This window comes from Triticum urartu, chromosome 4A (genome assembly GCF_056163025.1).
Source record: "Triticum urartu cultivar PI428250 chromosome 4A, HENAU_Tu73, whole genome shotgun sequence".
NCBI lineage: Eukaryota > Viridiplantae > Streptophyta > Magnoliopsida > Poales > Poaceae > Triticum > Triticum urartu.
This window is the reverse complement of record NC_141876.1, coordinates 603,604,304-603,619,541: the sequence shown is the minus strand read 5'-3', so window position 1 is coordinate 603,619,541 and position 15,238 is coordinate 603,604,304. Positions and strand designations below refer to the sequence as shown.

Sequence of the window (15,238 nt, the reverse complement as noted above, 5' to 3'; positions counted from 1 at the left end):
GTTGATAATGAACAAATTGATATAATATTGCTTTCTTACGACATCATATGTACAGTAGTCTCTTCAATTTGATTTACAGCACATATATAGAGTGAGTAGCTTGGCACTGCAATGTAGATGAAATAATATCTACATCTACTTCTGCTTCGTGCCAGCAAAACTGCCATACCTATCACTAACACCAGAACCTAAGACCATGTTTAGATTGAATGTAAATATAAAACAATCCCCCTTCTCATTACGTTCCTATATATGAGGAGCCGGGCGAAGGCACGCCCAAACTCTAGTCAAGCATGCAAGCTCAGGCACTAGCTAAGATAGACGCCAGGCCAATTTTGCTTCGGTTATGCATATACCTGAGTAGACATTAAATGTCGCCAAGTAACACTTCAATATTCACGTCCTCTTGAATCCCGTGGTTGTCGTTGTCGACGCCGACAACCATCATAGGGGTGTCGATGGAGTAGTCTGCAACTTCAAGTACTCCGGGAGCAGATCCGCCGTTATTGACCTCGTCGATCCTCGGGCTGTCGCACGTGCCAAATGCATCGGCTTGGTACCCGGTGGCTGGAGCTGGATATCTGTCGTCCATTCCGAACAACGTCTGGTAGCCGTGGTCGGTGGGATTCCAGCGCATGGCATCCTCCAGAGCATCCTCCATCGGACAGCCGTGATGGCTGCACTCGGCCACGTCTTCCAGAACACCAGGAACTCCATTGCCACCCTCAACCTCAGAGATTACCTGCTGCTGCTGCTGCTGGGGCTGAACTTCAGATATGCCCCTGTTGAAGTCGTCAGCTGTTATTTCGAAGCCGTCGTCGACGACTTCAATGGGGGGCACCAGATGGTCGTCTCTGATGGGCACAATGTTGTCGTTAAGTATGCTCTCAAAGTACTCCTTCGGATCCCCAACACTGTCGTCTCTGACGGGGATAGGACTTTTGCCAGCTTGGAGTGCCGCGCGCTCCGTTTCCTCCACATCACCAGTGCTGTCAGTGTCCTCCCTTTCCTGACGAACGCCCGGTGGGGACTCCGGGTGCTCACGCTCATCCGCCTTCCTCTTGACGCCGGAGCTGGATGTGTGCACTGGGTGCTCATTCTCTTCTCCCTCGAAGAATGCTGAATGCAGGGTTCGCACGCAATCTTCTGCCTCATCGTCGCCCACCACATAGGAAACCTTCATCACCTGCACATGAATAATTAGAAATGTCATTTTCTTTGCGTAATCAAATCACCGAAATTCAGTTATACATTGCTCAGTTTGTTTTAATTATTAAATATTTTGTTAGTCAAATATGATAAAAAATACGATGAAGCTAATAAACCCAGACAATGGAAGTATTACATTAGTGTATACTTCCAAGACTTGTAGTAAATGCATTATTCACGAACCCATATTTTTGTCTGATTTTTAATGCATTCATGCAAACGATGATGAAATTAATCAATATATGAGAACTAATGAATAAATGTTTCGTGTATTAAAGATTTAAAGTGAGAAGGGAACATGATTTTAGTTAGACGTATGACAACATATAAATTTTATTCACTCTAAAGACAAAAAGAAAGTGAGTAAACATCTACAATCTACAAACCTTCCTACCTTTGTATTGGTGGCATGTGAGACAAATTTTCATGGCATTTCGGCATGGGCTTACACGTGGTTGTTCTAAAAGCACCGTGAAAACAATCATGTTCATTTTTGTGGAAGAGGGCTGTACCTCGTCGTCCACGGACAGCGCTTGCGACATCATTTGGACCTTAACATCGGCGCTCCATAGAACATTGGATGCCTGGCACGCAGCAATAGTCAAGATTAATAGTACTAATTAAGATTGCATTCAGCGGCCATTGCCAGCAAACAATAAGCATTAGAAGATACCGGCGATGTATAATGTGACAATTATTAGAATTTCGTTCACATAATCGATCACATCAAATCACGATAAACACATGCACACAAAATCATATCGCCAAGGTCCGTATCGTGACCTTTATTTTCTCCCATTTCTCGGTCGTACAAATCTCATGCACGAGCACACATATATATATGCACATGACAACCACCAACCCAATAAAAACCTAAACCTATACACGTGCTAAGACTTGAACATAAACCGGACCCAGCCTAAACTCCTAAGCCTACACGGCTACACGTACTAGTACTTAAACTCAAAACTCTAACCAACACGTATACCATGGCCAAGTATATTAATCCTAGCCGGATTATTACAGCTCACGCTATGTAAGTCACGTTATCTAATTTTCTAAAATCTTAAAAGTGCACGCGCGCTATTCCGTTGAACCGAGCGGCCGCGCCTCGACCGCTCGTTCGGTGTGGATCGTGCGGCCACGAGAGCCAGGTGCTTTTTTGTCGGGTTCGTCTATGTCCCACTCGTCTTCTTCCCATCCCCAAACCATTCCACTGCCGCCGCTCTCCCTAAATCCCATCCTCCACGAATCCAATCTCTGCCTCCATCCCAGCCGCCTCAACCACATCCACGGTGATTCCGGACAGCGGCGGTGATGACAGCTCCGCCCCAGCGCGGTTCGAGCTGTAGGGGGACCCCTTTTCTGCTGGACAGTTGCGCCGCCGTGCGTGATCCCGGACGGATCTGAGGAGCTCCGCTCCGGATCCGCCCGTCCCACGTCTTCACGTGGAGCTCCGCTGCCCAAACGCCTTCACGGCGCCGGCAATCCTTGCGCCGCCGCCCCTGGCGCTCGTCAAATTGGACGCCATCTCGAGCTTTTTGCACCACAGGGGTAAGGGAGCAGGGGTCGCCGTGAGGTCTGGGCGTGGCTGCAGCGGCTGGGGGAGGAGGAAGCACGAGCTTCGATCTAGCCGAAGCAGCCGGAGGAGAAGGAAGCAGGCGAAGGGAGCTCGTCCTCGATGCAGCAATATAAGATGACGGGGGCTAGGAAATGGAGTTCTTCGCTGACCAAATCGCGGAAGCCCGTATGCACTCCGACCTCCTCCAGTCTCTCATTCTCCCTGTAATCCCCGTCTCCGTAGGTGATGTAATCCTGGAGCTAAATACACACGCATGGTTTGGAATTAGGAAAAATGCTCATATGTGATACTTCTAGCTTTATAGCCCATAGTTTGTTAATTGATCGCTAGCTTCTGGTCATATTCGAGTAGAATAGCGTAGCAGCACACAAAGTTCTAGGACACTTTATATCAAGCAATCTATGATTTAGTTTTACATGAAGGACGAACGAGATATATTTGTCCAGTTGGATACGATCATTGAAAAGTTGCACACACAACGATCATTTTTGTTGGCATCTATAGTAGTTTTAGTTGCACACATAGTTGTTTTTGGTTGGACACGATTATTGGAAAGTTACACACATGGTGATCATTTTTGTTGGCATCTATAGTAGTTTTAGTTGCACACATAGTTATTTTTGGTTGGACATGATTATTGAGAAGTTACACACACGGTGATCATTTTTGTTGGTATCTATAGTAGTTTTAGTTGCACACATAGTTGTTTTTGGTTGGACACGATTATTGGGAAGTTACACACACGATAATCAATTTTGTTGGCATCTATATAGTTTTAATTGCACAAATATTTGTTCTCAGTTGGATACGATCATTGAGAAGTTGCACACACAGCGATCATTTTTTATTGGCATCTATAGTACTTCTAGATATTACGTATATAATTGTTCTCAGTTAGATACGGTCATTCGGAAGTTACACACACGGTGATCATTTTTTATTGGTATCTATAGTAGTTCTAGTTGCACACATAGTTGTTTCAGTTGGACACAATCATTGAAAAGTTGCACACACGGGGTTCATTTTTGGTTGGCATCTATAGTAGTTCTAGTTGCACACATAGTTGTTTTCAGTTGGACACGGTCATTGGAAAGTTGCACGCACGGTGATCATTTTTTGTTGGCATCTATAGTAGTTCTAGTTGCACACATAGTTGTTTTCAGTTGGACACGGTCATTGGAAAGTTGCACACGCGGCGATCATTTTTTGTTGGCATCTATAGTAGTTCTAGTTGCACACATAGTTGTTTTCAGTTGGACACGGTCATTGGAAAGTTGCACACGCGGCCATCATTTTTTGTTGGCATCTATAGTAGTTCTAGTTGCACACATAGTTGTTTTCAGTTGGACACGGTCATTGGAAGTAGTTGGCAGGGGCAATAGAAGTAGTTGCATAGAATCTGCTAGGCAGTTGGCCAGGGGAACACATCAAGTTGTCGTGGTTGCTAGGTTGCCACCTCATATGAAGTTAGATCATGCAGCTCCAAAAACTGGTTATGAAAAAAGTTGCACTATGTAATACTAAAATTGCACAATGCAGTGCTGAAGTTGCACCATATAGCATTAAAGTTGGCATCAAAAAAATTTCATCGAAACATATCCATGTGGGATCTAGTTTTAAAGATCTCGCCGTGAAGAATCCAACGATGAAGACGAATCTAAATTTCGACACGCAGTTTGGAAGATATGGCTTTTTTAAAATTTAAAAACCAAAACAAATGCATGTGTGATCTGTTTTTCTCAACTGATGTGACCGATATGAATGCATTAAATACCAAAAGAAACATGCACTAGCGGACAAAAATTACACATGCATGTCTACACAAAGCGAACGTGGACATTCCGTAAATAGTGCGCTAATAAGACTCCAGGTTATAAAAGGTCGGCCGCTCGCGCAGGCTAACAAGCAGCCGGCCGCTACGTAGACTCGTCCATCTAATTTAGCCAAGACAAATGGAATCTAACTCAAGATTACCTAACAACAACAATGCAAAATCATTAGAGCATCTACAGCTGGGCGTCCCAAACCATCCTCAAACGCTCGGGCAGCCCGCCCGGTCACTGACCGGTCATAAAATTTTGACTCAGACGGACGCCTTAAATGTGCCCCAAACGTCCGGGCTGACCGGCACCCCTCATATCCAGCCCAAATATGGGGCGGATATGGGGGCGTCCGGGTGTGCTCAGGCACGCCCGCCACGTCGGACCTAGCCCACGCTCAACCACCTGACCCCACATATATTCGTCCACATTCGCTCGCCGGATCAAACCCTAGCTACTTCACAATCCTCTCCCCTCCACTCCCTCCGCCACCCGAGCTCACCTCCGGCGATATCCGACCGTCTCCGACATGGCAGGTAGTGGATCTGACTCCTACCAGTCTAGATTCATCGACTAATGTGTCATCCCGTGCGGGTTGGAGGAGGGAATGGCGGTCCACATTGCACCCCATCGTACCCGGGAGGACAGCGCCTGGCCCGGACGGATCTATCTGGCGCGACTCCATAGAGTCGGCTCAACGGGCGCTCGAGTCATCTGTGGTTAGATCATTGCGATCCCGGCAGCCGAAAAATCTCTCCTTCCCCATCACCGGTCAGGCAGACTACGAGTTCCACCGGGAACGGGCAGCCCGCCATGGGAAGGAAAGGATAAGAGCCGCCGGGGCCCGTATCGCGGAGCAAATGGCGGCGGCGGAGGCGGCTGATGTGGCGGGGCGGGCGGCCGCAGAGGAGGAAGCCATCCACGCCCTCATTGTGAAGAAACGGTAGCGGAGGAACACGCGCGGCCTCGCCCGAGAGCAGAATCGGGCGGTCTGTGCCATGGCCGGACTGTCACCGAAGGAGGAGGATGACAGCGATGGTGAGGATAGCTCGTGTGGCGAGCAGATCCGGCTCGATCCCTCCTGCGTCTTCGACCGGTACTTCCGCAAGAAGGACAACAAGGGCACCGGGAAGGGCAAGGGTAGCCATGGATGATCTCCGTCATAGCAAACATGCCAAATTTTGGTAGTCCAATGGCATGTTTAGTTAGTAATGATGGAGTAGTCGGACGATGTGTGTGCATCGATGTAGTTGCATGCGTTTGTATGGGTTTGAGATACGATAATTGAGGTATCCGGATGGCGTTTGAGTTGCCGGATTTGCCCATCACGGCGGTACATGCTTTTAGTGTCGGGACCAATCAAGTTTAACTTGTTTTTAGTAGACCACCCAAAATTTCGGTTGCTAAGCGTATTTATGGTTTTCACCTTTCCAAACACGAGTGGCCACATCTGTGCATTCCCTATCAGAGAGATGACTGATCTGTCTTGCAGTACATCAACATCTGCAATTTGTTTAAGCTCTTCAACTACAGTACCAAGTTCCTGCAAAATAAGTAGAACAAAATAATGGATTAGAGCACATTTTTTATTACAAGAGTTATAGTAAAATGATAGACAAAAGAAAACCCGGTATTTGTTCGCTGACATGTTGGCATATAACAAAATAGCGAAATGGAATACTCCCTCCATTCCCTTATACAAGGCCACAAACTCAAATTACAGGTACCAAGATAAAATTTAATGATTGCTTTGCAAGCCAATTTTTCTTCTCATTATTCGGGATCATTAATACGCCCGCATGCATGCAAGGAAGGAAAGAGAAGGAAGTAGCATAGTGTCATTATGACCACATGCATGCAAGTATTAAATAAGTTGCTAGTATGAGAAAACATCATAAAATTTTGCCTCGATTACTGTTAGTGGCCTTGTATAGATGCAAATTGTATTTTTCATAGTGGCCTTGTATAAGGGAATGGAGGGAGTATAATTCGAAAATTTACCAACTGGACCAATTCACGACTTGAGAGTTTTGATGGAGCTATTGTCAATGATATCTTGACTTCATTTGCAAAGAAATAATCAACGAGTATGCCCAAGTTTTTGAAGGTTGAGAAGCACTGCACACATAAAGTAATTAGACAACCATCAGTTATGTAACTAAAAAAATAGGCATAAGAAACGCAAGTCTGTTTATATAATACCGTTAATACTGTTTCTATAAAGTTGGACTGCTTGAGCATCCTTGCATTCCTTATGTCCAGTAGGGTAATATTTGATTTCAACACAATGCTGGTTACTACGCTCTGAAAAATAATTGAACAGTCAAGGGCTAATTTGTAGACAAAGAAGAATTAATCATAACAGAGGAATATATGTTCATACAACAAACCTTGCTCATATCTCTGGTTTTAGTAATCACAGTACCAGGTGCTTGAGGTTTGTATGAGTTCTTTACTTTAACTGATATTCCACCTTCCATAGCTAGTTGCATTGACTGGGACGCAAAATGCTAAATCAGCACAGAAGTATCTAATGTTCACTGCTTAGCAAACACCTGATCCATAATTTTTTTGAAATTAGTTAGAAACGGTTGGAGAACATACCTGTGCACAGAAAAAACCAAGTTCAAATGCCTCGTTAAAAGTCAAGTAAGGATGTGGGATTGCATTTGGACAAACACTGGGATCACATGTCATCACACCGTCGATGTCCTCCCAGACCTATTTCAATTCAGAGAAGTCGGTTATACACGCATCGAACATATTGGAATAAAATTAGGGAGCATTAGCTTCTAAGGTTAGGCACTGAAAGAGTGTATATACAAAATTAGAGAACATACCAATATTTCTCTTGATCCCAAATCTCTGCCAATGGTTGTGGCGGTCAAATCACTACCACCCATACCATAAATATTGACATCATGTAATTCCCATTCCTGAAATTTTGAGTTCATGTTTACGATCTCAGTTACTTGGTTTGGATACAAAATGTATCTACTACTCCATAAAGAAAAAAAGTAAAATCGAATGAATGTATACATAATCTAATAGCATTCCTTTTGCTACTACCATATCTTATTTCACACCTTACTGAAGTCAACTTCGAAGTATCAAAATATCTAAAACAAAGGTAAATGAGGTCTATAATTGGTTATGGCTTAGGCGTTAACCAATATTCATGCAACAAAAGATACAAATGGATTTGTGCAGGTAAATATGAATTAGTTCATCCCGGAAAATACAGTGATACATAGCGTACGTGGACATATAAAATATGCAAATCTCAAAGCATGAAGTTTTGTCGGCTATAATCTAGATAAAAACAAAGACTAAAACAATGCTTCAGGGAAACAGTTGATATGTATAGCATTTGTGCTAGAAGTATTACCTGGCCTGCCTCTTTCCCAAGTTCATTTAACAATGCAGCAAATATTGTTGTACAAATGCGTTCACCAAAGGAAGCAAGAAAATCTCGGGTCTTAGCAGTCAGCATATCCATCATGCTAACGGCACAGAGAACACGTCCCAGTTCATCGAATGAGCCTGTTTATGGTTTAGAAGTGAGAAAAAAATAATGTTAGTGCCAGCTAGAAAATGTTATTTTCAATGGAGAATTGATGATTTAATCAGCTCCCAACAACGCAAAAATGTATACAAACTACAACACAGGAACATCAATAAACGATGCATCGCTAGAAATGGAGGTCAAATTCGTTGCTCTTGTGGATGACAGTGACTAGTCTTTTTTTGAGCTTTGCTACACCTACGTAGACATTATTACCTAACTTATGAAGAGGATAACCTGGCCTGTTTTGGTTGGAAGTTAAGAAGGCCCAGGCCCACCCCATGAAAATCAGGGGGTGATGGTTGGTTGAGGAAGCTCAGAACGTAGCTTTACGTACTAAAATTACGTAGGTCTAGCATTTTTGTTTCTTTTTTGCGTGAAAATGACCTGGGGCCAGCATTATACTTGGTTAGTCAACAGTATTCCGAACTAGTAGGAATACCCACGTGAAGTGAACACGCATTAATTAAAGGCAGGTTGGCCCTATCATCCAGATATGAACAGTTGAGCACCTATTTTTGGAGAAGAAGCATTATTTAGGGAAAGCTGGAAACACGGCAGTACCTGAAACAATTGAGCTGTCCAATCCAAGCTCTTCAGTCGTTCTGACCAAAGTAAAACGAAGCATCGGAACATGTTCACTCTAAACACTTAATTTTAGCCGAGGAAATGCAAGCAAGAAAAGAAAATCACACCTGAGATGCAGCTGCTTTGTGACGGCCAGCTCGTCGATTTGCCTAACCTTGCCAGCGCCACACCTAAGCGCCTTCGCTGCCGCCTAGACAGTTCGCATGTACAAAATTAATTAGCATGCGATGGATTAATCAAGCTAGCAGAATAAATACAGTTGACGACACAGCAAATCTTACCATGAGAAGGTTGGTATTGGTGTTCCCGATGGCCGATAGAACAACTACCGGATCCCCGCCGCCGGCACCGGTGGGGAAGCTGAGGATGAGCTTGGCCATCTCCTTCATCCGCTCGGCCGACCTTATCGAGGACCCACCCAGATTCATGATAACGGCTGGCTCGGTCGCCGACGACTTCTTCTTCTTCATGATGACCAGCCCACTCCTGAATCGGTTGGAGGAGGAGCCAATGCGCTCATCTGGCTTCATGGAGATCTCTATCGGCTCGCATTTCGTCGGAGGGATGCAAGCCGGCGGTGGCGCGAATGGGACGTCGCCGCCACCGACAGCAGGCACGCTGCTGCTGGCTTCCGTGCATGCTTCCGGCTCGGCGCTACGAGCAGACCGGTAGAGCTTGCACAGCACAAGCTGCTGCTGGTCGGCGTCGTCGTCCTGCTTCTGCAGCCAAAGCTCGACCATACACCAGCCTAGTCTCTTGAGTCTGAATTGCTTCGCAGCCGCAGCGCCACGCGGATCCTTCATCTTGCAGACGTAAGAGAGCGTCCGCCGGTACGCCGTAACGGGTTTGTTCGTGTCTGGGCCAGGAAGGTCCTTTTTGCCGGTCTCCGTGTGCCAGCACGTCTCACCGGCACCGGCGCCGGCGCCGGCGCTGCCGGTTTGTACCACGCGCTTTCGCTTGGCGAGGCAGCAGAAATACCACACCATTGCTTTGCCGTCGCCTTGGCCGCTCCCTGGGTCATGCGAGCGGCTGCGGACGAGATCATCGGGGACAGCGGAGTACGGATCTACTTCGTGGATGAAACTGTGGGGGAACGGATTGCCCGCAACCCTGAGCTCGAGGAGCTCCACGAGCTGGATTTCTTCTAGCTGGGTTAACATGTTACAGTTGAGCTGTATTGGGGAATGGATTGCCCGCGGCTTGAGCTGAGTTTTATGCCACAGTTTGTTTCCGGACTAACTTCTTTCCCATGCCCGAAAGCTTCTCCCGATTGCCGAATGGGGCCACCGAATCGGAATTTCTGTCCGAACATTTTCGTACACAACGCATTAACTAAAGGAAGACATACCATAGCTAGTCAACAGATGCTTCATCGAGGCCGCAGGCGAGCACGCGCAAAGCACGCGGCAGCAGCACGCAGTTCTGACAACAATGCACGTGAGGGGAGGGCAACTTCCGGCCATCCATCGCAGCCTTATAATATAAATAAAAGAATACGTAGAGTCAACCATGAAGTCACTTGCAAAAACGATCAGTCAATCATCACTAATAAAATGTTCGACTAATGGTTGACTCTACGTATCTAATTTTAGTCAGCCTATGTGAATTCAGCGTCAATCGATTTCTCAATAAATGAAGAAAGGAGATGTGTCCAGAAGTTGAAGAAAACTATGGGCCATTGATTTTCCATCCAATGGTGCAAAAATCGACTGAACTCAAACCAAAAATTCAGCTGACTGATTTCTAGCCATTCCAATCTAATTTAGCGTAATTAGACTAAATAGAAAACTAATTAATTTCTAACATTGTGCTGACCGCTGCTTTCAAACAGGACTTGTAAACCCTGAATGTAGTACTGTATTACCACCGTCCTAGTTTATTGTTCTCCATTGTTAATCAATCACTAATTAAAAAGCAGCAGCATCCACAGTGAGCCGGCGTTCACCACTGTGGCAGCTGGCGCCAATGACACGTGTCTCTTTTGACTTTCGCCCTACCCCTTCCTGACAATGCACGTGAGGGGAGGGCAGCGAATTTCCCCTTCCTCTACGCTCCCTCTCCATTATCATAAGAAACTGCCACCCAGCAGCCCCCAAAGCGATCTTTCCTTCCGTCACGACGTAAACGAATTGCCCAGCCGTCCCATTAGTATAGATTAGTACTAGCTAGGCTAGCTGCTAATATATATGCTCCCTCTGTATCAAGATTCTTGTCTTACATTTATTTAACTATAGATGTATTTAATCACGTCTTAGTGTTAGATATATCTGTTTCTGAAACAAGAATTTTAAGACAAAGGAAGTACATGTAACCAGCCCCTGTAAACCGTGACGTGAAGCAATAAAGTAAAAAATAGGAACGACAAGTTCATGTGGCTATCCAAACAATTGAGTGTTCGTGCATAGAAACAAGTGCTGAATCGATCTGATGAGTGTTTGACAAAAACCTATCACTTTAGGGGTAACCGTCTTACAGAACTACCATTTTTTTAAAATTGACCGAAAACTATCGAAATTTTCTAATTTTGTGATTAAAACTACCACTTCCAAAAAATGACCGGTTTAGACTATTTCAACATGTTTATGACATGCAGGACTCGCCCATTAGAGCTGACGTGACGGTAAAGTCAACTCCGTTTATTTTGACCGCTATTACAGGTGGGGCCCGCATGTCAGTCTAAAAAATATGCTTATGTTTTTTCTAAATCTCCAATATCAGTTCTACTCCTGACCGCACTGCACCTCTGCTCCATCCCGCAACTCTGCTCCCGACCCCGCACCGCTCCTCCCTACCTCACTCGATCTGGCCAGCGAGGCAGCCGCCGGCCGCTGGCGCTGCGAGATCCCACAGCACCTGCCTTCCATCTCCTAGCGAGGTAGCCGCCGGCGCCGTGGGATCTGGCGAGCACCAGCTCCTCCATCTCCCAGCGAGGACACTGCCGGCACCGCAGGATCCGGCGAGCACCCGCCCCTCCATCTCCCGGCGAGGAGGCCATCAACGCCGCGGGATCCAGCGCACCCGCCCTTCCGGCGAGGAAGCCGCTGGCCGCCGGCGCCGCTGTTCCAAGAGACTCGGCTGCTGTTGGTTCCCGGCCGCGACGCTCCTCCTTCCCAATGCTTGCGTCGGCGCCGAAGCACCCCTTGTCAGCCGTGGCCAGCAGGTCCAACTCTTCAGTGTTCTCAGCAGCGCGGAGACCTCATCACTGGCGGTGCCGTGGTGGTGCTCGTGAGGAGTTTGTTGAAATGCCAAATAGATAGAGAGGGGAGGAGGAAGAAGAAGATTGGTGCTGACATGCAGGCCCAACTTGTAATAATAGTCAAGACAACGTTCAAAATAAACCGATTTGACTTTGCCACCACGTCAGCCCTGACAGGTGGGTCCCGCATTTCATAAACGTGTTTAAATCATCTAAACCGATCATTTTCCAAAAGTGGTAGTTTTTAGTCACAAAATTAGGAAATTTTGGTAGTTTTTGGTCAGTTTTTAAAAAGTGGTAGTTCTGTGGGACGGTAACCCCTAAAGTGGTAGTTTTCTGTCAAACACTCAGCAAAGATAGGTTGCTTAGGGCATCTCCAGCCGCGCCCCCAACAGGCCCCCCAGGCCACTTTTTCGGCGCCGGCGCCGAAAAAACGGCCTAGTCGCGCCCCCAGGACGACGAAAATCGCCGGTTCGGACCTTTTTTCCGCCCGGCGGTCACAGGCCGAACCCGGCGCGCTGGGGAGCCGTTGGGGGCTCCGGCGCTAGGGAAAAGCACGCCTGGCCCACACCGACAGGGGAAAAGTCAAGGTTTTCTTCCCCGACTCGCGTCGCACCCCCGCGCCCTCAGCCACCACTAGCTGTATCCCGGCGACGGCCGCCGCCCGACTCCGCTAGATAGCCATTCCCCGCCGGAAAATAGCAGCGCTTCGCCGCGGTAGCCCCTCCCGCAACAGCTCGGCGTTTCCCGGTCGCTGTTTCCGGCCGCGGAGGCGAGGTTTAACGGCGGGTTCACGGCCACTGAGCGCAAGGTGTTCGGCGTTTTGCCCATCTCGGCCATGGACTCGGATGAGGAGGAAGAGCTCGCCGCGCTGCTGGAGGAGGAAGCCGCGGCCGACGTCCAGGAAGAAGAGCATCTGATGGTGCTCGCCACCCTCGCCCAGCTGCTGGCGAGCAGTGAAAAGCCGCGGCGAGGTGGCTCGGCGCCGGGGCGGGTGAAAGCAAAGAACCGGCATCGTCTGCAAGGCTACTGCATGCTCTACTCCGACTACTTCGCCGATGCTCCACTTCATGGCGAGAGAACATTTCGGCGCCGTTATCGGATGAGCCGAAAGCTCTTCCTCAGGATTGTGAATTCCATCCGGGAGTTCGACAACTACTTCAAGTGCAAGATGGATTGCACTGGCGCTCTTGGATTCACCTCCATCCAGAAGTGCACGACAGCGATGAGGATGCCTGCATATGGAGCTCCCAGTGATTCACTCGATTACTATGGGCGCATGGCCGAGTCCACCAGCATAGAGTGTTTCTACAAGTTCTGTCGGGCAGCGGTGGCAGTGTTTGGGCCACAATACTTGAGAACACCCAATGCGGAAGACACTGCTCGGATCCTAGCCCAGAATGCAGCAAAAGGATTTCCTAGGATGCTTGGAAGCATCGACTGCATGCATTGGAAATGGAAGAACTGCCCATTTGGTTGGCAGGGGATGTACAAAGGCGCCAAAGACGGTTGCAGTGTGGTGCTTGAGGCGGTAGCCACACAGGACCTCTGGATTTGGCACTCCTTCTTTGGTATGCCAGGAACTCACAATGACATCAACGTGCTGCAGTGCTCTCCTGTTTTTGCCAAGCTCGTTGAGGGCCATTCTCCTCCGGTGAACTTCGAGAACAATGGGCACCAACACAACAAGGGGTACTATCTAGCTGACGGCATCTATCCGAGATGGTCGACATTTGTGAAGACGGTCTCAAACCCTGTGGTAGGAGGCAAGAACGCCTGGTTTGCGAAGTTTCAGGAGGCTTGCAGGAAGGATGTCGAGCGGGCATTTGGTGTGCTCCAATCTCAATTCGCTGTTGTTCGGTACCCCGCTCAGACCTGGTCGAAAGATCAAATGTGGCAGATCATGACTTGCTGTGTCATCTTGCACAACATGATCATCGAGAGCGAGCAAGAAGACCCAGTGTTTGACACTGAACCATACTATAGGCAGGGTCCTCTAGCCGAAGTTGATCACCAGCTACCGGCAACTTGGACTGCCTATCTCAGTATGCGTCAGGAGATCCGAGACCCACAGGTGCATCATCAACTGCAGAAAGATCTGATTGAGCACCTATGGAGGCTCAAGGGGGACGCCTCGTGATGAAATACGAGTTTTTATTTGTTGAACAATATAATTTGTATTGAACTATTTGTTGTTGTAGTATTTTGTTGAAGTATTTGATTTTTCTGTGATGAAATATGTGATAAGAAATAATTGTGTTGATAATTAAACGCCGAGACACGGCGAAACCACGCCGAATATGGGCCTATTCTCGCCCATATGGGCCGTTTATTCGCCGAAATTGGGCTGCAAAGTGGGCCAATTTCGGCGCCTGGGGGCGAGCTGGGGGCGACGACTGGGCGCAAAACCGCCCCCAGCGCCAAGTGCATCGCCGGCTCGCCCCCAGGGGGCGATTTTTATGCGTCCTGGGGGGCCAACGGCTGGAGACGCCCTTACGTGCAAGGAAGGATCGATTAGCTAGTTGAGGCTAGCTTTGCACCGCGGGTGAATCGATCACGAGTCAGCTTCACTCCATCGTCGTTCGTAGTCGATCGTTGCGTGTCACCGGAAAGTACTCAACGGCGTGGACTGGACCAACAATTGATATCAGAGTTTTGGTTTCTTTGTGGACATTTTCAAAAAGATCTTGAAGGACCATGTCGAAGGAAGGAGGCAAGGAAATCATGGAAGCGTTCGATGTGGCTAAAGTACTCGTCGTGTCCGGTTCATCGTACCCGTGGTTTGATCGTGAGAACTTCGGGGTCCGGAGGACCCTCATGGAGCCTGGTCTCCACGCCAACGGGCTATGGGACGCGGAGGCGACACGTTCAAGGAGGGAGCTGAGCACCGAAAGGATTGGCAGGTGGCATCGGCGATTTATTTGGTGATGTCGATGGATGTCCTCCAACACCTGATCGCCAAAGAAACGGCGAAGGACGTGTGGCATACGTTGAAGCTCATGTTTGAGGGACACACCTGCATCAAGCAAGCTAATCTCCAAACTCTCCTAAGAAACTATGAGACTTTGGTCATGGGCGATGATGAGTCCATGGATGCGTTCGCTCCATGGGTAGTAACTATCGTCAATTGGATTCGCGTGCTTGGAGAAAACCTAACGGAGGCTTCAGTTGTCCTTCGGTTCTTGCGCGCATCCCCTCCCTGATACCTGAAAATGCCACGGCGATCAAGCAGTGCGTCAATCTCGCGACTCTCTCCAACGTACGGTAGAAGGCTCATG

General features: G+C 47.8%; 2 protein-coding genes across 2 annotated transcripts; both read right to left on the bottom strand.

Annotated features, from left to right (window-relative positions):
* Nucleotides 1–304: 304 nt before the first annotated feature.
* LOC147977190 (uncharacterized) lies at nucleotides 305–2,740 on the bottom strand. Its single transcript, XM_087521093.1, has 3 exons — nucleotides 2,681–2,740; nucleotides 1,722–1,793; nucleotides 305–1,186 (listed from the first exon to the last, which is right to left on the bottom strand). Exons 1-3 carry the CDS (start codon nucleotides 2,738–2,740, stop codon nucleotides 368–370), a joined length of 951 nt encoding a protein of 316 aa, XP_087377219.1. The 3' UTR covers nucleotides 305–367.
* A 2,980-nt stretch (nucleotides 2,741–5,720) lies between these two features.
* Nucleotides 5,721–12,621, bottom strand: LOC147977189 (aspartokinase 1, chloroplastic-like). The gene is made up of 10 exons (XM_087519189.1): nucleotides 9,046–12,621; nucleotides 8,872–8,954; nucleotides 8,741–8,781; nucleotides 8,000–8,154; nucleotides 7,452–7,547; nucleotides 7,216–7,332; nucleotides 7,002–7,106; nucleotides 6,814–6,915; nucleotides 6,613–6,729; nucleotides 5,721–6,154 (listed from the first exon to the last, which is right to left on the bottom strand). Exons 1-10 carry the CDS (start codon nucleotides 9,922–9,924, stop codon nucleotides 5,813–5,815), a joined length of 2,037 nt encoding a protein of 678 aa, XP_087375315.1. The 5' UTR covers nucleotides 9,925–12,621; the 3' UTR covers nucleotides 5,721–5,812.
* Between the last annotated feature and the right edge of the window lie 2,617 nt (nucleotides 12,622–15,238).